Source organism: Onychostruthus taczanowskii, unplaced genomic scaffold (genome assembly GCF_017590055.1).
Source record: "Onychostruthus taczanowskii isolate IOZ18803 unplaced genomic scaffold, ASM1759005v1 scaffold9, whole genome shotgun sequence".
NCBI classification, from domain to species: Eukaryota; Metazoa; Chordata; class Aves; order Passeriformes; family Passeridae; genus Onychostruthus; species Onychostruthus taczanowskii.
In genome coordinates, this window is record NW_024506993.1 from 293,072 (window position 1) to 315,254 (window position 22,183).

General features: G+C 54.0%; 1 protein-coding gene across 2 annotated transcripts in view; it reads left to right on the plus strand.

Annotated features, from left to right (window-relative positions):
* Window positions 1–22,183, plus strand: part of PLXND1 (plexin D1) — a 68,586-nt gene that overhangs the window by 27,588 nt on the left and 18,815 nt on the right. Inside the window, exons 8-22 of one of the 2 annotated variants that reach the window (XM_041425541.1) lie at window positions 241–343; window positions 3,102–3,209; window positions 4,990–5,079; window positions 5,926–6,019; window positions 8,531–8,694; window positions 9,456–9,607; window positions 9,754–9,853; window positions 12,841–12,980; window positions 13,313–13,480; window positions 15,326–15,416; window positions 15,551–15,826; window positions 16,734–16,883; window positions 19,632–19,746; window positions 20,736–20,843; window positions 21,476–21,588. In XM_041425541.1, the coding sequence (XP_041281475.1) occupies window positions 241–343; window positions 3,102–3,209; window positions 4,990–5,079; window positions 5,926–6,019; window positions 8,531–8,694; window positions 9,456–9,607; window positions 9,754–9,853; window positions 12,841–12,980; window positions 13,313–13,480; window positions 15,326–15,416; window positions 15,551–15,826; window positions 16,734–16,883; window positions 19,632–19,746; window positions 20,736–20,843; window positions 21,476–21,588 (1,972 nt within the window). The remainder of the gene's footprint in view (window positions 1–240; window positions 344–3,101; window positions 3,210–4,989; window positions 5,080–5,925; window positions 6,020–8,530; window positions 8,695–9,455; window positions 9,608–9,753; window positions 9,854–12,840; window positions 12,981–13,312; window positions 13,481–15,325; window positions 15,417–15,550; window positions 15,827–16,733; window positions 16,884–19,631; window positions 19,747–20,735; window positions 20,844–21,475; window positions 21,589–22,183) is intronic. The other variant, XM_041425542.1, reaches the window with a different exon arrangement.

Sequence of the window (22,183 nt, forward strand, 5' to 3'; positions counted from 1 at the left end):
GGGGAAGGTGGCTCTCAGTCTGCTGTAGCCTGAGGCCAGGCAGGGGTGCCTGGGCGTGATGGGCTCTGGCCACATACCCTGCCAGCTCCCAGGGAGAGCGGAGGGAAATCCAGCACCTGCAGTGGGTTTTTCTAGGCACCATTAAAGGCTGAACAGTGTGAAGAGGGGTTGCAGGGCTGGGGTGTGGCCCCTCTGAGCAGCCTATACTCTGCTTTGCTCACCTTGCCTTTGCCCTTGCAGGTGCACCAGCTGCCTCTCAGCCAGGTGGAAGTGCCACTGGTGCCCCTCCACCTACAGCTGCGTCTCCAACCGCTCACAGTGTGAGGACGCGCTGCGGATGGAGGTGAGGATGGCTCCGAGCTCCCGCAGCCGTGCCCAGCACGCGCCGGCTGTGGCTTGTGCCCTGCTGGGCTGGGCACCCTCCTCAGCTCTTCAGGAGGGCGGTGTGGCGTGGGTGGGCACCGTGCCTTGCCGTGCTGTGCTGTGCTGAGGCGTGCCTGGGAGGGGGCTGGCTCAGGGATTCCGGGGTTCTGCTGTCCTGGTGCCGCCCGTGGGCTCCAGCTCTTGGCTTTCCATGACTTCTCGTACCTGGAGCAATGCTGCTCTTTCTCCTCATCCTGGGCCACCTGGGTTTGGGTGCAAGAAGAAACAGCCATACTCCACCATTCCCTTAGCTGTGACTCGAGGCTGCTTTATGTTAATAATGTGCTGGGGCACCACTGGGGTGCTCACCCAGAGGACAAAATCACCTCTTTCCAAACTGCAGCTTTAATACCCAGAGGCTCAGAGTTCCTACTACTGAAGTTTAATTTGACGTTAATTTAAATAAAATGGGCCTTTTAGCAATCAATATGCTCTAGATCCAAGCCAAGCTTTTACACTGTAAATTGAATATCCCTTTTGCACCTCTGCTCTTAACTCAGGTGTCCAGTGTTGCTCATGCTCATCATTGAGAGGAGCTTGGCCCCATGTCAGATGTCCCACCCTCACTCTCAGGCTGAGCCCAGGGCCAGCCCTGGCATCCACTCTCCTCCAGTGGGGAGGAGTGCAGGGCATGGGGGTGGAGCTGAAGCCACCGCTTACAGCTCCAGATCCTGTAAATCCCTGGGAAATGGGGATGGAGAAGTCCCTGCCAGGTGGCAGCTCCCGGCAGCACGGGGCAGTGTGTTGGGGTCAGCTGTGCCTGCCTGTGCATACCCGGGTATTTTGGGGAAGCATCCTCCTCTTAGTCCACTCCACAGGTTTCAGTGTCTGGCATTTTCTCTGGCTGTCTGCATGGGTGCTGGGAAGTTGAAAACCCTCCTGATGGTTGTTCCTGTTGGGTCTGTCTGTGCCAGAGCCTGGGGAGCCCTGCAGGGGTCTGGCACACGCTGGCTGTTGGGGAGCGGGCGCTCATGCTGTGTGTGCTGCTGGGCACTGCTGTGTGCTCCTGCCAGGGACTTGAGGGTGTCAGTTTCAGCAGTGACACTGGGGGACATCAGGGCCGTGTGGTCGCCTGGGGACTGCCCTGGGCTTGTCCTCGATTAGCAAAGGACTAACTTCCTTGGGTCTCCTGCTCCAGAGGTTCAGCTGGGCTGGATGCTGACCTGCTTGGGCATGTTTGTTTTCTCTCTGTGCCTCCTGCTGGTCTCGTGAGCGGGAGAGGTGCTCTGTAGCCCTGGAAACACGGTGCTTTCATCGTGCAGTTGGAGCTTTGGTAAACAAACCATCGCTGTGCGCTGCACCTGCGCGTGGCTCTGCAGGGAGAGCTGCATCCTCCCGCCTCCATCCCCAGCACCCGGACATTCTGCCCCTTTCCTCTGATCCAGATGTGACGGATATAGGCAGCTGGCAGCTCTATTTCTGGTGGCTGCTGAACAGCAGGAGAAGGGGCTGCAAGATGACAAGTTAATCAGTCCTCTAAAGTGTATTTCTCTGGGAAGCTGTGCCAGCTCTGGTGACATGCAAGGACTCATCAGGCAGGGGAGGTTTTGCTTGAAATTGTAGCTGTGCTGGTTCTATTTTAACTCTCTTTATTTCCTTGGAAGAGGCTTGGGATTGAAATCTCTCTCCAGTTGTTTACTTTGCTGTTTTGCTTCCCTTATCACGTTAATCTCTGTTATTTAATCTCCATATTTAGGCAGCACCAACTATGCTTGGTTAGAGTGTCCTGACAGAAGTGAAATATTTTTTCCACAGTCAAACAGACACTCCCAGGTAGTTCTCTGACCCCTATCTAGGTCTGGGGAGGGCAGGAGAGAAACCTCCCCCTCGCTGCATGCCCAGTCCCAGGGATGTGTCTGATCAGGCATCCTAGCACTGGGAGGGCAGGCTCAGCCTCTCCTTGGAGCAGCAGCAGCACTGGCATCAGTGGAGCCACAGCAGGGTAATCTTTGATGCAAGTGAGAGGAAATCTTGCCTGCTGCAAATGGTTCTGCATAATGGACCAAGTATTTTGTTGTCTTTTACCCCAATGGCTCCACTGTCACAGGCATTACTCTGGATGTACCCTGGGGCCATGCACAATCTGGCTTCATGCTTGCTGTAGTTTCGCAGTGTGATTTACGTCTCATGAGAGAACAGAACGGGTTTGTCACACAGACTGGAATTCTGAGTCAGCTCCAGTGTCTGAGACATCAATTTAAAACAAGAACAAAAGTAAGGAGACAGATGACCTTTTAAAATAATTTTTCAGCTTCATTTAAGCCTTTCAGTGCAGCTGCCCCACTCCTGCAGCCCCCTCCCTGACGGCCGTGCGGCTCCTCACACCCTCTGTGCATGCACACGCAGCCTGGGCAGTGTGCAGGGTGGAGACCCTGCAGCACAGGCCCTGCAGGTGCTGGCAGGAGTGAGCAATGCAACGGGTGCAACAGGCTCACAGGGCGTGGGAGAGGGTCACACTGGGAGATCTGCCTTTGGAGGGGGCAGTGCCTGCTTTCAGAGTTATTCTGGCCCTGCCAGAGTGGCAGCTGAGGTGCGGGTACACCTCACTGTGCACCTGGCTGTGCCCCCTTCCCAGTGAAATTAATCTTATCAAGGACCTCGATGGTTCCTTTCCCTTGTTGCTGAGGATGCTCAGCATGCACCCAGCTAACCCCTTTTTTCCCTGTTTTTGTACCTAGCAGAAGAAAATTGACTGTCCTCAAATTGTACCTGCCCCTTTGGAGCCGATGCCCACGGGTGTATCTCGGAACATCGTGATCTCACTGGCCAATGCAACTTTCTCTAAGGTAAATGAGTTCCTAAAGGCATTGGGAAGGTTTGGACAGGTGTTTGGGGGAAATAAAGCTCCCTGTTTCCTTGTGGGTGTTTGCTCCACCACCACAGAGCATGCTGGTGCCAGCTCTCCCAACGCCCCATCCAGCCTGGCCCCAGTGCCCGTGCTGAGGAATAAAGGACACAGCTCTGAGGGGCAGACAGGGAGCCCTGTCTGAGCCACAGTGTTTGAGTACAGCATGGAAGCATTGTTTAACTTCAGATTGTCCCTGCAGAGCTCATTTGGAGTGTAAATGTCCTTCAGGTCATCACTGCAAAGCTTGTTTGAGGTGAAAAAGTATTTTTTGTGAAATTTTCTGACATGGTAATTCTGACAGCAAAAAGTAGAAGTGGACATCAAGTGGTGCCTTTGGAGATGTGCTGTATGCCAGAAAGAGCCAGAGGAATTTGGGGTAAAGAGGCTGAGCACTGGAAAAGTGCTTGAGTAAGCTCTGGTGTTTGTAGAAATCTGCCCTGAGTAATTTTGGCTCAGACCAACAGGGCTCATGGGGCCAGGTTTGCCTTGCCCCTGCTGATGATTCCAGCACCCTGGGCAGCCAAGTGGCTCCTTGTTCTTCAGGAGAGGAGAGCTTTGGAAGTGCCAGTGGAGCTGTTGTGGTGTGCTGGAGGGTGCTCTGGAGGCCCTGGAGGCACCACTCCCACCACACCTCCTTGCCTCGGTGCAGGGGCAGAGCAGACCCTCGTGGCCTTTTCCTGCACAGCTCCAGCCTACAGGAAGGAGGCTGTGACCTCTGCAATCAGCAAAACAGGGTGAGAAATCCTTCTTCCTGTCTGGATGCTGGAGGTGGCTGAGGAGGAAGCAATAGTGCATGGAACCCACAGGAAACGGAGTCAGCAGGAAAGGGGCAGCAGGAGAGGCTCTGGCAGTCTGGCTTCCTTCCATCACCTTCTGCTCATTGTCCCAGGGTGCCGGGGAGGATTTCTTCTCCTTTCCTCTCTGGAGGAACTCATGAGTGCTGCTGGAGCTGGGAGCCTCAGAGACATGTGCCCCCAGCCTTTCCTGCAGCAGGGGCACTGCAGGGACGTGAGGCCAGGGCTGTGGGCAGCCTGCAGAGCCAGAGCTGCTTGGGTGCAGGTGATGCACTGGGCAAGATTCTGCCTGTGTGTTTGCTGAACCAGCAGCTGCCTGCCAGGAGCTTGGTGCTTCCTTCCATGTCTTTTATCAGATCTGCCAGTTTTCAAAGGATAGTTAGACCTCAGTAGTGGTGGAGCATCAACTGCTTGGAGACAGGATTTTTTTCCTGCAGGATGCGGGTACAGCAATAATTTGGTGCAGGATATCATCCTTGTGTTATCAGGAAAACAGCACAGAAGTCTGTCTTTGAACCTGTTCTCGGCTGGGTCCTTGTTTGAATTGGAGATTTGCTCAGTGTAGTTGTTGGGAAGAGGAGGAGGAAGGTGACTTTGAGCCCAAATCACTGACTGGTTTGGACAAGGTGGCCTGGGGCAACACTGGCTCTCAGTATGTGCTGCAGTGCCACGCACCCCTGCCCAGAGGAGCTGCTGGGGTTACAGGAGCCCAGCCAGGCACGTCTGGTCTGTGTGTGCTGTGGGCCAGGCACAGCTCCTGGGCTGCACATTTAGTGTCGGGCACTGATCTCCTTTTGACCTGGGCAGAGTTCAGGTGCCAGTGGCAGAATCAAGGTGGGACACGGACCCTGCTGATCGACTGACAGACAGAGAAATGCACAAAATGGTTGTTGCAGCCATTCTGCCTTGTATTCCCTCTCCTAGGAGACAGCTCTGGAGTGCCATTTTGGGACAGACGGGACATTTGAAGCCCAGTGGGTGAACTCCTCTGCCGTGGAGTGTGTCCATGTGCTGGTGAGTGCAGGGGGGAGGCTGCCAGCCCTGCTTCCCCCAGGCTGAGCATCAGGTCCGAGGGCAGGCAGGGTCTCACCCCAACCTCCCACCTGGCAGTGGGACTCCACTTGCTCTCTTCGCTCCATCTCTCACTCCTGCATTTGCCCCTCTGGGCTCTCTGCATGTGCTGATGCTGGCAGGGCACACACGTGTCCCCGGTGCTGTGTCCCCAGCTCCGTGGGGATCTGCAATGGCTTTGGCCCCTGCTCCCCTCCGGCTTGGGAAAGAGCTGCTTGTTTACCTTTCTAAATAGGAAGAGTTTAGTTCAGACAAAAAATTTGGCCACCTTTCAGGATTGCTGTTTTTGTAGCTTTTATTTTGAGCAAGGATTTGGCCTGAGGAAATGCTGTGATGCTCACTGGAAAGCAGTGTGTGGTTGTTGGAGGGCAAACTGCACCTGCAAAATGCAGCAAACATTTGGGCTTTCACCAGTAGGAGCATTGCAAGTGGAAGCTGGAGAAGAGCACTTTCCCATCACGTCACCTGTATCACAGCCCCACACTGAGAATGTGCAGACAGTCCAGGCTGCTCGTGTTCCTGTCCGTTTCTGCTAAAAATAGCAGCAACCCAGGGCTCTGTGCTCACCGTGATATGCACTGTGTCCTGGTGCCCTTTACTGGGGCTTCAGCAAAATGATTAAAACAAAACAGCTGTCCCACTTCTTCTGCTAAGGATAAGACCCTTGTGTCTGGAGGAGCAGTGGTCAAAGAAGCTTCACAAGAGAGGTCAATCCATGGGGGGTGTGTGTGTGTATGTAACCTCCTTTTTACTAAATTTCATGAGTTTTTGTTTATTTTTTGTGTGCAGCTCCACACATCAGAGAAAAGCCATCGCTTCCCAGTGAACCTCCAGCTGAAGGACAAACCAGACAGATTTATCGACAGTCCAGAGATGATGACAGGTCTGAGTTGAAAATATTTTTATGCTCCTCTCATCTGGTTGGCTTGAATGACTCTCTGAAACCTGGGCAGAGTTTATGGCTGCAGGAGAGAGACCATGGCTCCAGTGGGCACAGCGCAGTCCCTTCTCTCAGGCACATGCAAAAAACATATTTACCCAGAGTCACCCCCATGAACTTGAGCCCAGAGCCCAGACTGGCACCCGCACATCCCTGTTACAGCCAGCCAAAGTCAAGCCCTGCCCAGAAGTGCAGCTCAGGTCTCAGCTGCCAGCCGTGCATGGCTCAGGTTACCTGGTGCTCTCAGTCACAGCCGGGATGTGGGCTAGAGAGGAATTCCTCCCGGGGAGAGAAGGCATGGGGCAGGGCTCTTCCCTCAGCTCTCACAGGAGCATGGCATCAAGATTCCACATGTTCTGAAAATTGAGTCCTTCTTTTTGCTTCCTCTGCTGAGAAGGAATAAAATGTGTAAGCACATTTCACCCCTGGCCTGTTCCCTGTCTCTGAGAAGAATGGCTGGATTCCCAAAAAAGCCCTTGCTACATCAGCAGACTGAGGAAGGCAGGCAGTGAGACTCGAAATGAGTCAGACAGACATGGTAGCCAGGCAGGACGAGCCCGGGGGGTGGCCACGGAGCCGGGCTGGCACAGCAGCTGCCGCACTCGCCGTGGCTGGAGGTTTGGGGGTGCCCCTTGCCGGGGGCTCTGGCTGGAGGCAGCATTCCCGAGCTCCTCTGCCTCTCAACAGTGTCAGCAGCTGTGGCACAAGGGGCTGATTTATCTGAGGTGCAGAGGAGGAGAGCCCAAAGAGAGCTTTCCTTTGGAGGACAACTGTGGCAGGGAGAAATTCACGAGCACCAACAGCCAGTGACCAGGACAGAAAGTTTTCCCTTGATAAACCCCTGTGAATGGAGGAGGATTATCTTGCAACGTGAAAATACCTGGAAATGCCAGCATGGGCAGGCATGAGATCTGCTTTCTCTGCAGAAAGAAGAGGGCATAATTTTGCAATACAGCGGTAACCCCGAGGAGGGGGGTGGGACATGGGGTTTTGGCTGTGTAGAAGACTCAGTTCTCTGTGTGGGTGGTGCTGGGAGCAGGAACCACAGCAGAAAAAGCGTGGTGGAATTCCCCTCCTCCTGCATGGAGAAGGAGCTCGTTTACATAGGCCATGTTTGCATCCATTGGAATTGGCCGGAATATTTGGAGTTCCCACGGGACTGTTATGCTGCTCTGGCTCCTCCTCGCTTTGCTCAGGCTGGTGTGAGTCACATTAGAGACTGCCTTGCATCAAAGATCTGCTAGACAAACGTGGGCATCTTTTAAAATGTCTTTAATGAAATTACTGATGTTATTGTTTATTATTTCAATGCTTATTAGCTTTAATTGTGCATTCTGTTTTGATAGTCCATTGAAGGAATACATGCTCTGCTATTGGTTGGAAAACCACCCAGTGTAACCCCTGGGGGACTGCAGATGACATGAAATAAGCTTTTTTTTGTGGAGAATAGGAGAGACCCTCAGTACCAGTGATGTTTTGTTAGCATGGCACAGGCAGAGTGTTGGTGCTGATGAAGTTTCATTAGCACAGCACAGCAGAGCGTTGAGGCTGAGGGACTCATTAGCTGCTCAGGAAGTGCCTTAAGATGCTCCTGTGAGCAGAAGTGCCAAGTGTGTCTGTTTCTGCTTTTTATGTGCTCCTGCAAAGTCTCCTGTGGGGAAAAGGGTGTGAAAGCCATATTTCCTGTGCATTTCTCACTGTTACCTCCATGGATCCCCACACTTCAGTGGCAGAAGTCTTGAGGCTGGAGAGGAAATGTAACCCAGGGCACCAGCTAATGGAGATGTGAAGGCAGTATAAGAAAAACATATGGAAGTTGAGCTGAGCAGATCTGTTAAGGGAGCAGAAGTCAATGAAAGGGGTCTGTGGTCACAGGGGGAAGGAAAGAACTGTAAACACTGCACAAAGCACAAACTACCCCATTTTTTGTCAGTGTGGAAGCAATGCGATTGCCTTCCTGGCAGGATGGAGCCAGCTTTGCCAAGCAGCTTCCCATGTGGATGCTGAGAGTTGGAAACACGTAGCATTAATTGACAAAAGGTTCCAAGTTGGGTGTTGCTTGTTTTTCAAAGGGGAGAAAAAGGAAAAGAATGTGCTAAATGATATTGTAGTGTGAACAAGCGCCCAGGCCGTCTGGGGAATCTGCAGGATGGCAGCCAGGTGCTGCCCGGTCCCGCTGTGCGCGCAGACTGCTCTGCTGGTCCGCTGGATTTCAGCTTTTCTTGGATTAACGCAGCGGGCAGGTGGTGGGAGCGGGGCCCCGTGTGTGCTGGATTGCCTTAGGCTAAGCAAAGCCGCGAGAGCCTCGTCCGCTGGATTTCAGCTTTTCCTGGATTAATGCAGCGGGCAGGTGGTGGGAGCGGGGGGGCCGTGTGTGCTGGATTGCCTTAGGCTAAGCAAAGCTGCGAGAGCCTCGGGCCTGGAGCTCATGCTGTCTGTTGTCTCTGGGCTCAGTGGAGGTGTACAACTGCGCGACCGGCAGCGCCGACTGCTCCCAGTGCTTGGGGAGGGAGGACCTGGGCCACCGCTGCCTCTGGAGCGAGAGCAGCTCCAGCTGCAGGCTGCAAACCGAGCCCCCGCAGGTCTCTGAAGTCTGCCCACCGCCTGAGATCCGCAAGGTGAGACCCAATGCAGCACGGAGGGTGCTCGCAGCGCGGCGTGGGGCGGGCGTGTGCCAGGGGCTGGGCTGGCTGCACGGTGCTGCCTGCAGCAGAGGAGGATCTGCACATTGTCCCTGGCTCAGGACGGGGTACAGCGCTGAATTATTCACTGACTGGCTGTGCTGTCAAGTCACCTGGTGCCAAGGACATCTTGCTAGTGACAGGATCCAGGCTTCATCATGTTAGAGGGAAAAACACCAGCAGCACAAGCATGGCCAGTGCTGTCCTCTCGCAGCACTGGGATGTTGTCATGACCAGTACCCTGTCCCCTCACAGCGCTGGGGGCAGCAGCTGTCAGGTGAAACCAGCGGTGTAGGAGTGGGTTCAAAGCTGGTCTGTGGAAGAAAGCATGTTTCTTCCCAGATGTGTTTGCAGCTGAAGTGATCCTTTACTAAACCCCACCGCCCCACATAGCACAGAAGTGTGATGGTTTCTCCTCTGCCAAGCCAGAGCAAGGAGACTCTGGTGTTGGGTGCACGGGGCAAGCAGGAGTGTGAGGAGTGATTCTCTCTGCCTCACAGGGCTCAGGTGGTGCTTGGGCACCGGGACTGGCTCAAGGATGAAGGCCAGAAGCTCCTGGTTCTCCCCTGACCTGGTCTAGTGGGAGGTGTCCCTGCCACCAGCATGAATCATAGATGATCTTTGAGTTCTCTTCCAACCCAAACCATTCTGGGATCCTGTGCTGCTCTGACTTTGTGCCCTGCCCCTTGGTGCTGCAGATCGAGCCGCTGCGCGGGCCCCTGGAGGGGGGCACGCTGCTGACCATCCGCGGGAGGAACCTGGGCCGCCGCTTCAGCGACATCGCGGGCGCCGTGCGGGTGGGCGGCGTGCGCTGCGCCCCGCTGCCCGGCAGATACGTCGTCTCTGAGACGTGAGCTGGGCGCTGGGGAGGAGGGACCGCGACCCCTGCATGGCCCTGGCTCACGCCTGTCCCTCCCTGTCCCTGTGGCCAGGCAGAGGCCAGCTGCTGCTGCCTTCGCCGCTGGCACTGCTGCCATTCTCCTCATCCATCCGCAGAGTCGTGTGCCAGACCGGAGAGGCTCCGGAGGCGTTTTCGGACGTGGTCACGGTTAACGTGAGCCGGGAAGGGAGGTCCAGGGAACGGTACTCCTACGTGGTGAGTCTCCTGAGTGTTCTGTGGTGATCCCTGTGCCCCTTAAAGTGGGTGTGCAGCGCCCCTCGCCTTCCCTAGCTGGCTGAGAAACAGGATCTACAACTACGTGTTGGGGTCCCTACGGAGCTGCTGAGGTGTCACCTCACCTGTGGTTACCTGTGGGAGGTGTGGCAGGACCACAGCAGGATGCTGGCAGCACAGCCACGCTCCCAGACTCAGCTCCTGCAGGGGTCTGTCTCATTCCAGCTCTATTCACAATTCTCCTGCTATAAAAAGGAACTCGGTTTTCTTCTACCTCTTTTGCTGAAGTCTTGCTACAACCTGTGAGATTTTTTGAGACTTCTGAAGTCTCTTTGTGCTGTGTAAGTTACATTCCATAAACTCACATTGTTTAGAACTGATATTTCTGCTGCAGAGATTGTATTAGTTTTTGCATGAAATAGTGTGTAGGGATTAGACTGAAGCTAACCCCATGTCATTGTGCAATGAAAAGCCCTTTATAACTTTGTGCTGTGCTGTTTCACAAAGATAACTTTCATCTCTATAAACCTGGAGAGAAATCCATGTATTTTTCTCTTCCTTACATGAGCCTTCTTCTTGGACAGCCATGCTGGGTGGGTGCTGAGGGCACGTGGAGTGCTTGGAGCCTTTGAGCCTCCACTGCAGCTTCAGCTGGGGCAGGACAGTCTGTGCTGCAAGTTGCTGGCCTGGGACGAGACTTGGAGCCCCAGAAAACACTTTGATTCCTGGTGGCCATTGTGAGGAATTTGGGGCAGATCATGGAGTGTGATTCTCCCACCCTGAAGCCAACAATGGTGTTTAGTTCAGGGAGCTGACAGCATGCAGCCAGCACAGGCATGGCACACCCCAGCACCCAGCATGGGGAGAGGCTGGTGAGGTGATGGCACAGCCAGGCCAGGCTCAGCAGGAGTTCCCAGATCCCATTTCCACAGTTTCCAGGTGTCCAGGTTCACATCCTAACACCCCCCCTTGGTCTGGGGATTCTCAGGATGTGTGTGCTGAGCTGGCACATCCCCCAGGGCTGGCTGAGAGGGGGGAGAGGGCCTGGAGAGTGGAACAGGGCTGGGCAGCTCCTTCACCAGCTCTTAACATGCGAGGAAAAGCCTCTCAGGAAACACCTGTGGCAGCAGCAATGCTGAACAAAGCCGGGCCCTGACCTCAGCCTGGGTCCATGGCAGCCCTGTTCCAGCAGCTCCTGGGCAAGCTTAGGGAGCAGGCTGCTCCCTGGAGTGGGACAGAAGCCCTTCCTACTTGGGTGGCACAGTAGAAAACTGCTGTCCCTCTGTCTGTCTCTGTTTGTCTTTGCAAATCTGGGAGCAGATATGAGGGGGTGCCCTGCCTTGTGCAAGTGTTGGGGAGGGACACTGCAGGGACACTGGTGATGGAGATGTGTCACACTGAAAGTAGCTTTCACACCGTTTGCAGACCAAGCAACACTCTTGTTTTCTTGGTTCTCCTCTCCCATCTCTTGGCATGCAAATGGAGTAGCCCACACCACGCAAGGCTAGTCTTGGTGAGACCTGAGCTTGGGCACTGGTACAGTTTGCCTAGAAAAGTTCAAAAGCCATTCAAAACTGCCCTTCCAAAGAAGGTACTTCATGAAATACCAGATATGGTTTATGTACTACATCTTTCAAAGTCCCGATTGTACATGCCTAGAAGAGACAGAATTCAGCTGTAATTGTACTGAGGAGGGAGAGGCTTCTTCAGGACATTATAGCAGGCTATGGATGAGCTGGATTTGCCAAAGCTGCGATGGAGGTGATTGGTGCTGGCAGTGCACCAAGAGCAGCAGCCCCTGGCTCTGGCTAAGGGGAAGGCCTTTGGGGAACAGGAATAATCCTCTCTGCTGGTGCTGTAGCTGTACTTATGAATATGTGGGTTAAGGGCCAAGGCCAGGAGACAGCTGCCTGCAGACACCAGAGAAATAGAAATTAACAAAACGGATCTGGTGGAAATGGGTGATGGTCAGAACCGACAGAGGAAACGGCAGGAGAGGAGCGGAGCCATCTGCGTGTAGGACAAGGGCAAGGGTAGGTGTTAATGCACAGGTTTGTGTGGCAGAGACTGCCAGGCAAGGCATTAGCAGCAGGCTCAGCCTGCACTCTGCTGCCCGCCTGCGAGGGTCCAGGGTCTGCTCTGCACGAGGAAGGGATGGGCTGGGGTCTGTCTGAGAGGGAGTCACCAGTGCCCTGTGGAAGGCTCTCAGGATCATGATTTGCTCTGCCCTGGCTGTCCTGCTCAAATGGAGCAGGGATGTTGCCAGCAGCCTCTCCTGGTGTGCCTGTGAGCAGACAAGAGGGCTCAGAGCCACGTGAGTTATCAAAGCCTCCAGCTCATCAATCTCAGGAAGATTTCCAGGGGCTGCAAACACAGATAACATACATGCTAATTTATGCTGCAAATGGCAAGAGGCAAAGTAACTTCCCCCTCAGTTCCTGTTGCCTCAAGAGATGCAGATTTGAAGCTTCCTTAGCAGGGGTCTGATATTCAATTATCTAAACCCAGGTGGCCTTTTTACTGATCTCAAGGCCATCCTCCAGTGGGGCTTTAACATTATCCTTGCATTTAGGAGGACATGGATCTGAAAGGGCTGAGTTGGTGAGGGAGGGAATGAGTGAGAGATTTCTTTTATTGGTGGACCTTGTGCTGTCACTGGCTCTGGACCTCCTGCTGGAAATCTGAAGGGAAGGGTGGGATCCTGGGCTCCCGTTTGGCCCCATGTTTCATTTACAGCCAGTATTTAGGGACCACTGAGAGTCACAGAGGTTTTATGTGATCTTGCTCCTTAGTGTTTGTATCACTTCTCATTTTCTGAAACCTTGCCAGCAAAAGCTTTTGCTGTGCTGCTGTTTGAGCCTCACAGTGCTGGACACTTATTCAAAGCTCTGAATCAATTCCCATGTACAGTGTGGAATATCCAGCTGCAGATTTACTGGGCTAGAAAAATATTTCCCCTTTGTTTTTAGCTTCCCGTGGTGCAGTCCATAGCTCCTCTGAATGGCCCGAAGGCAGGAGGAACAAGAGTGACCATCACAGGCAGCAGGCTGGATGTCGGCTCAGAGCTCCGCGTCCTCATCAACTCCTCCAAGCAGTGCACGGACCTCAGGTGGGAGCAGGGCTGGGGCTGGCACTGGAGTAGTGAGGGGAGCCAAAGCGTTAGGAGGGTTGGTATTGTCCCCCAAGAAGGCAGGCAGAGCGAGGGTTTTGACGGGGGCACCACTGCATGCTGGCATCCCCTGCTGGAGTGGGCCCAGCAGCCGGGGCTGTGAGCTGAGAGCTGCCCCTTGGCCGGCCTGGGAACAGCTAGCTGGCTTGAGGAACAGCTAGCTGGCATGTGGCAGGAAGCTCCTTGTCATCTGTGGCTGCCAGCTGCCTGTTGGGGTGCTCAGGCACACCAGGCTGCAGCTCCTGCAGCTGTCCCCTCCTGTCCCCACGCAGCCGCACCGACAGCACCATCACCTGCACCATGCCCGCCGTGGAGCTCACCACGGCTGTGCCAGTCTGCGTGCAGTTCGAGAACAAGTCTTGTGCCAGCCACAACATCACTTTCAAGTATGAGAAGAACCCGGTTATATCAGACATCAACCCCAAAAAGAGCCAGATCAGGTGAGATCCTGCCCTAGCTGGGGCAGCTCCAGGTGGGAGAGGGTGGCGAGAGGGTCCTGCCAGGAGAAAGGGGCTGCTCAGCTCTGGGCTGGACGGGTATAGAGAGTGCTTAGCTTGCTCTTGGGGTGCTCCAGGGTAACCCCAGCGTGAGAGTAGAAGAGGTCTCACACACCAGGACTGTCCATAGCTTGTTATGATGTATTTACTAGTGGATATATGTCAGCCTTGGTAACTATACTGTGCACACCTGGTGAGTGCTTTGGGCAGGCCCAGGTGGGGGCTCTATGACACCCTGAGGATTTTTCTTGGCAGTAAAACTGCTGGAGGATAAGATGAGTTTTGTAATTTTGGATTTCAACTTTCCCTGAGGTCACAGTATTTAATTTTTAAAGTGTGTTGCTTTTAGTTTCACATCTCTGTGGAGTTCTCAGGCTTCTGTTCCTTAGAATACCGTGGTGAAATACCACCCTGCTCACCTGTGGAGCCTGAAAAACCCAGGGCTGATAGGAAATCTGGGAGGGCAGTGGCAGTGCTGCAGGACACTGCTGAAGGCAGCACGCCCAGGGGCGAGCAGGAGCAGGCTCTGGTGGTCTGACCCTCTTGGAACAAAGCTGCCTCTCTGTTCCCAAACACAATGCCAAGGCTGCAGGCTGTGGGAATGTTAGGGGAAAGGCAGAGTCATGACTCAGCCAGGCTTCCAACTGCTGAGTGGCAAGAGCAGTGTCTAAAAAGAGACAAGGGAAGAATGTCCTGCCTGTAGTCACAAAGGAAACCACTGGGGTATTTCTCAGTCACCTTAGTCTGCTTCCTTGGTACTTAGAGCCATTCCCAAATTTCAGAGAGCAGGGCTGGTAACTGCAGGCTCTCTCCAGCCTCTGGCGTGGCTCTTGCAGTCTGACTACTTCAGCACATTGCTGGGCTATTGACAATGAGGTACCAATAACTTTTGTAAAAATTTAGCTGGATCTGATTTCTCTTACTATATGGATAAAATAATGCATATAACCAAAATCTAAACCAATGCAAAATTGTACACTAGTCTGCAGATGTGAGAGGCTAGTGAGGAACTTGGATCATAACTTCCTAGTGATATTCCAGGCTTCAGAGAACCCTGGGGCCTTGTGCCCAAAGTCACTGTGCCTGGAGTGCTCTTCAGATAACAGGACTTGTGAGTCTTGCCTGTTCCCTGGCAAATACTCCAGACAAGTCAGATGTGATAGGGGGAAGGTGGGTCTAGGGTGCAGATGGGTGGTAATGGTTCTCCAGCTGTTGCTCTGCCTTGTGCACATTGGGCTGCTCATTATTCTTGTTGGTTGACTGCACAGTGTTGCATTCCCCCCAAGCAGATTCAAAACACAGCAATTCTCACATTTTGGTCTAAATCATAACTTCCTGGGAGATGCAGGATGAGGGACATTTCCCTCTCCAAGTCTCACAGTTCTGTGTGGGTTGCTGCAGGGCAGGGGATGTGTCCTGGCCATCACTTCAGAGGTCACTTACATGGCCAGTGGCCAGGATGCCTGCTGCATACCCTGGCATGCAGAGGCTGCTCTTCTGGACAGTGGGAGTAAGGGGGACAGCTCACTGCTGCTGGAAGAGGCTCCCCGCTTTCCACCAGAGCATCTACTCCTCCTTCCTTCCTTTCTTCCATGATGTTGGGGTAGCTGTGTAGGTAGCTCCCTACTTCCCCTCTAAGTAGGAAGAAAAATTTGGCTGTTGGGTTACATTTTCTGCTGAGGCAGCTTGGAAATGTCTCTGAGAAAAAGGCAGGAGGAAGATGCAGCCCTCGCATGCCACTGCTGCACTGTCCCCTGCAGTCACCCTCTCCTTCTTCCCTTCTCAAAGCGGGGGCAGGATCATCACCCTGGAAGGAAGAGGATTTGGGCTGGTGCAGAACGTGTCCATGGCTGTCCGTGGCATCGGCAGAGAGCACACGGTGGGTGTGTGGGCCAGGGCTGGCCCGGTGGTGCAGCAGGGCTCAGGGCTGCTGCCCGAGGCTGGCCCGTGCCTCGGGACGGGCCGGGAGCGCTCGTGGTGCGGGCTGTGACGGGCTCACCCTGCTGCTTTCAGCGCTGTAAGGTGCACTCTGACACGGCCATCACCTGCCCCTCTCCTGCTGCCTCCAACGTCACTGTGGGGAGCAAGCCAGCCCCTGTGGATTTCTACCTCAACGGGCGCCTGTACACGGACGAGCGCGCGGCTCTGGATGAGGACATGTACCCCGAGGAGGCCCTGCACGTCAGCAAATTCAGCCTGGGCTACTACGCTGACCCCCAGTTCTCCACAGCCAAGAAGGAGAAGTGGATCAAGCACCATCCTGGCGAGCCCTTAACTCTGGTCATACACGTAAGAGGGTGGCTGTTACAGCTCTGCTTCTCTCTGCGTGCTGCCAGCCCCACCCCGGGCAGCTCCTCAGTCCTAGGTGCCAGCACGGGGACCGTCCACAGACACAGGACAGAGAAGGGGGTGGATGGGAACTGGAGAGGCAGGAGCAGGTGATTTTGGCTCAGCCTGCAGCTTCTGCATCTCTCCACCCCAGGAAATGCAGCCTGGTCTGGGGATGCCTTTTGAGGCATGATGCCAGAGAGCTGCCTGGGGAGGGTGCTGCAGCAAGGGGCTAAATGAAATACTGGACATGTGGAAAATAGCTGCAATGCCCTGGCCTGAAACCAGGCAGGTGCTGCAGAAGGGCCTGACAATAGGTGTTTATTCCTGCAGAAACAGATCATTCATTCTTCTCTTTTGGCTACTGGATTCAGCTCAGCTCCCAAGGAAGTTGGGGTGCAGAAGCTGATTGGCCTGGACAATGAGCAATAGTAATTCAAAGGCCATTGTTTGCTGCAGGATATCCTAATGGTTTGCAACGTGCTCCAGAAATGTGCTCCCCCTTTCTCAGGCTTTGCAGGGGCATGCCCTGGCTGTCCCCTCCGTTGTACATCCTTCCCCCCTCCCAGATGGGTGCTTACATCCTTATCTTCCATGCACAGCAGGCCCGATCAAAAGCAGATTTTTCCAGGTTCCATGAGGGGCTTGTTCATCCTATGCCCCATGCTGAGTGAAGAATGGGAAACAGGAAAATGGGGAATGGCCTGGGTTTGGCTTTCCTGTGGAGTGCTGGAAAAATGTCCTTGGTGAGGGAAGTCTTCCCAGGTCTGCAAAACAGCAGGGAATGTGGAAATTAAAGCAGGAAGATCGATTGCAATTCTAACTGCTATGCTGCAGCCTGACATCCTGATTTTTTTTCTGCCTTTAGAAAGAGCCTGACAGCCTGGGCCTGGAGAGCAATGAATACCAGGTGAAAATCGGCCTGATCTCGTGCGAGATCCAGATCGTTTCAGACAAAGTCATCCACTGCTCCATCAACGAGTCGCTGAGCTCCTCGGAAAGGCAGCTGCCGGTGACGGTGAGCGCGGGGCAGGGGTCCCGCAGCACAGGGCAGCGGTCAGCAGGCCGCAGGGCCGGGCAGCGGTCAGCAGTCTGCAGGGCCAGGCAGCGGTCAGCAGGCTGCAGGGCCAGGCAGCGGTCAGCAGGCTGCAGCACGGGGCAGCGGTCAGCAGGCCGCAGCACGGGGCAGCGGTCAGCAGTCTGCAGGGCCAGGCAGCGGTCAGCAGGCTGCAGGGCCAGGCAGCGGTCAGCAGTCTGCAGGGCCAGGCAGCGGTCAGCAGGCTGCAGGGCCAGGCAGCGGTCAGCAGGCCGCAGGGCCGGGCTGCGGCCAGGGCCGCTCCAGGCCGGGGCATGGCCCTGCCCGCTGTGCCCCGGCAGGGCGCTTGGCTCTCAGGCATGTGAGGTTTTGTCACCTGCGCTGATTTCCTGCTCCTCATCAGATGAGTTTGGGGATTTCCTTACAGCTTTAAGCCGTTGGCTCTGCCCCACCAGCAGAAGGGCCGTGAGAGCCCAGCCTCACCGAGCTGGGTCCCTGCCGGGTCCCTGCGGCGTGACCGGGCGGGCGACAGCAGCACTCAGGCCTTCCAAAGGCTGCTGCTGTCTCGCTGCAGAGTTCCGTGCTCTGGGCTGCTCTTTCTCTTTGTGTCTGCAAATGCGCCACACTTTGCTACTGTCCTGCTTTCCAGAGGGCTGGACCGAGCTGCTGTGCTTGCCTCAGTTTCCCTCACGTCGCACAGCCCGTGGCCATGCAGGGATGTGACCGTGGATCTCTATCTGCAGAGAAAATGCCTCCACCTCCGTGGGAGACCCTCTCCCAGTCCGTGTGCTGGCAGGGGATGGATGGGAGCTGAGGCACAGGCAGGGAGGGCAAGGAGAGCTGGAGGAAGCTGCAGAGCTCTGGAGCTGGGCTGCCCAGGGGAAAGGCACACTGCACTACCAATTCTCTGACAGGATTGTCCAGTGTGCTGCAAACAGTCTGAGGTGTATGAAATTCTGTTGCAAACTGGAAAAATGGAAATGCAGAAGTAACAGGATTTCTTGAGTCATCTTAACAGGAATTTTAAACAGGGTAATTTATAAATTTTTTTTTGTAAGAATTGAGAAACAGGGGAATTCCTTTGTGGAAGAAAAGGAATTTTTGACTTTGCCAGTGTTGGTGTGACATTAACCAGCCACGGCAAGTCCCCAGGAAGCAGGAGAGTGATACCCAGCCCTAAATATCACAAGGGTGTTCAGAGTGCACCAGCAATGAAAGTGCAGCTAGTTAATCTGCTTATATTCATACCTGTGCACCCTTACTAAACCTGCAGGCACGGCTGGGCCCTCGCCTGCCGGCCTTTCCACGAGTGGCCGCTGCTTTGTCACACGTGAGAAATGGCTTTGGTGGCACAGGGCAGGCACGTGCAGGGGTCACACTGAGTGTTGTTTGTGTAGAGCTGTCCAGCTGCACAGGAGACACTTGTCAAGACATTCAGGCCCATCTTTGTTTATGACCACACAGTTTAAACATTGAATTAAACAGCAGCTGAGGCATTTTTTCTCTGAAAAATGCAAAAGGCTGAGCTGGTGAGGGGAAAAAGACTCAAAACATATTAAGGAGCTGCCTCATTGCAGCCATGTCCTCACCAGTGCTCCCAGAGCTAGGGCTGGATTTCCCTCAGGATGGAGCTGTGTGTCTGGTGGTGGAGGTGGTGGGAAGACCCTTCTTGTGGGATGGCTTTGGTCTAGTGGCTGAGAGCTGCTGGAATTTCACCTTTCCCAGAGGTGTTCCATGACACAGGAAATCAAGATTAATTTTGATTAATCAAATGATTAATCAAAACCATAAGATTCTTTGAGCTCTTCGCTACGTAATTTCAAGGTCTTTCTCAAGTTTCTCTCACTTCTCATTCCCCGGGAGAAGTGAAACTCACATTTCCAGAAGTGAAAGCCTTGTGTGGTCATGAGTTTTCCTTATCAGATGATGCTGTGGAATTCTTTCATCCCAAGGCCCCAAAGAGCTGTTTGTAAATGGCACCCAGTGACTTGCCAGCCTGTGATGTGTCTGGCCTCTTCCCTTCTGGAGATCAGGAGACCCAAGGACTGAGCTCTAGTGGTTTGTGCTTGTCACAAGAAGTACGGGCTGGGAGCAGAGCCAGCACCTTCTGACACCCCTTTCACTGCTTTAGCCACAAGATCATTACTCCTCTATGGTCTCATTTATTTTTATTCCCTTAGTTTATTTGTATTTCAAGGACTTTCAAGTTTCTTAACCCTACTTTTTCTGGGTGGCAGCCGTTCTGAGTTTGGAGGAGAAAGGCGAGTGCAGCAGGGCTCCAAAGGCTGTTCAGAGCCATGAAGGAGCTGGTGATTAATGGAAGTGATTTCTAGTAAGAGCAGCACAGGCAGCCTTGTACAGTGCCACGGGCTCTCTGGGAAAGGGCTGTCTCTTCTGGGGCAGGTGCAGTGGGGCCATGGAGCCTGCAGTTCTGCCACCAAAGCTCTGCTGGCTCTGGGATGGGCACCACTGCAGCATCCCAGCCTGCTGAGTGTGGCCTCGGCATCCCCCAGAGCACAGGAGGGGGACTGGGCTCCCTGGGGGCACACAGAGTGCCCGGGCTCTGGCAGTGAAGGGCACAGCCCAGCCTCCCTCCCTCCGAGCCTGGGAGGCTGTGCCAGCTCGCTCAGAGTCCTCTGCTGAGCGCTGCCCTGTGTCCCTCCCTGCTCCCAGCCCTTTGGCAACCTGCTGATCAGCTCCTGCTTTTCCTGCCTCCTTCTCCTTCCTCAGATCCAAGTTGGAAAGTTCAACTACACAATTGCCATGCTGCACCTTGGGGGAGGAGAAACCGCGATCATTGTGTCCATCGTTATCTGCAGCATCCTGCTGGTCCTCTCTGTTGTTGGTAAGGGAAAGAACGACGTGTTCCCAGGCTGTGGCAAGGTTTTTTTCTCTGCATGTGGAGGCGTGAACTCTGAGTGCTGCAGTTGTGCAGAACCTGAAGCTAGTCTGGGTGCAGCAGGTATGGCACACAGCTAGTACCAGGACCACAGCTCCCTGCAGCACAGAGCATTTCCTGGCTGAATCCACAGCTCAACTCTGTTACTTGAACCTGTGATATTTATAAACTTACCCAAATACTTAGTAATTACTATAATACAAAATAAAGGAGGATGTGAGAAAGTGATCTTGGTCACAGGCATGATTGTCCCAGACCATTCTAAAGGTGCTGTTAGTCCAAGATCCCATCATCAGGAACAAGCAGTGACAGGTGCCTGGCCGAGTAGGAAGAGCAGAGCCAGCATCCTTAGCTGCAAATCTGAAGCAGGCACATTAGTGTATGTACCTGGCTGGAAGCCGTGCTGCACACCTTTGTCCTTGGGCTAGGGTCCCTGCTCATCACGTGCCCAGAATGACTGTGCAGCAAGAAACCTTCAATTTCACAGCAAATGAGGGCTTTAGAGTAAGGATTTAATTTATTTTTAACAAAGGCTATAATGCACCCTATTTACTAGATGCATCACCCATCATTAGAAACATATTTCTGGAGGCATGGGAAGACTGTCAGATGTGAACACTGTAATACAGGTGGTAAACGTCCTCAATTCTGTATTCACTAATCAGCTGGAACACATTAATACACAGTTAAGCTGAATACAGACAGCCCAGACCTAAATTGAAGATGACAGTTACAGCACGATCATTAAATTCCAGCTGGTTCTACTTATTTACAGATAATCGACAACTGCCTGAGCAGATACCAGTCTGGTGGTAGGTGTGAAACCAACTCTGGCTTTAGCTTTCTGCGCTTGTGTCAGAGAGAACTGCTCTGATCCCAGCTGCAGCTGCTCCTAAGCCCAGGTCCAAAAGGCTTCTTCTCTTCCTCTTTTCCAGCTCTCTTTGTGTTCTGCACAAAGAGCCGCAGAGCTGAGCGCTACTGGCAGAAAACCCTGCTCCAGATGGAGGAGATGGAGTCACAGATCCGGGAGGAAATCCGCAAAGGTAAGTCACTGTCTGGGTGCTGAGGAACCACGGCTAGGAGCAAGGTGTTGGGTTAGCAGGCTTGAAGCAATTCACCTTGTGCTGTGTAGAAGTTTGTAGAACTATTTGTAGGAGAATTCCTGTGATCGCCTGTGAGTTTTGACAGGGTTTGGGAATGATGCTCAGTGGCTGGAAGTGTGGTCCTGCCACTGTCCTGCTGCCTGGCTTGGGCAAGCCACTGATCTCCAGTGCCACCAGCTTCTCTGCCCTGGGGTTAATGGCCCTTGGCTGTGTCAGAGGGTTACTTGTAGGTCACGCTAACCTTCAGTGTGCTTTCCTCTTGGGTGCAACAGAAACTGCAGCATGCTCCTCGTAGAGCAATGGGAAGAGTATTCCAGGTGTTGGCACCCACCACCCCGGGGTCCATGATCCTGCCACATCGGCTGATGTCCTGTCCTGAGGGCACTGGGGCTCCTGGGGCAGAGAATGTTCTGTCAGTCTGGTGGCTAAACCCCGATGGGAATGTGCTGCCCAGAGCAAACACGGCTTCAGCCCCGCGAGGGCACGGCGGGAGGGGCAGAGCTGAGGCTGCCGTGCCTCCCTCGGCTGGTGGAGGACTGGGCTCTCACCATCTCTGGGTCTCTTTGTCTAAGGTTTTGCAGAGCTGCAGACAGACATGACAGACCTGACCAAGGAGCTAAACCGCAGCCAGGGGATCCCCTTCCTGGAGTACAAGCACTTTGTCACCAGGACATTCTTCCCCAAAGTAAGGAGACAGCGTGTGTCACGGGCACCTCATTGCTCCCAGATATGTCCCACCCAGTTTAGGGCTCTGCTGAAGGGCTTTTACAGTGTCACAAAATCATTCCACTGTTATGTATTTACTTGTCACATATTTCAGCCTTAATTATCATCAAAAGTGGAGCTGCACCTCCTGGGGTGTCATACAAGATCGGGCTTACTCACACATGACAGAAGCTGGCGGCAACTGTCCCAGCAGTTGCTCTGGCTTGCCTGTTTGGGGCCATTGCACACCTCCTCTGAAAAAGCTCTCACACAAGCAGAGTGCTGGGGTCTCCTCCTCAAGGGCTCCAGTGTCATCCCACTCCTTCAGCAGAGGCTGAAGGGTGGCTGAAGGGTGAATTGGCAACAAGGAGAGGGGGTTTTTGTCCCATGCAGGGTGCCCCCAAGCATTCCCAGCAGCTCGCCCAATCCTCAGGAGTTCTTTGGGTGTCTCTGTCTCTCCCTTCCTCCCTGTCCAAGGCTGGGTGCGTGGTGCTCCCAGTCGGGTGTCCCTTGGGCACCCAGTTCCAGTCTGTCTGCCCGGAGTCCCTTACAGAGCTGCAGCAGACGTGCTGGTG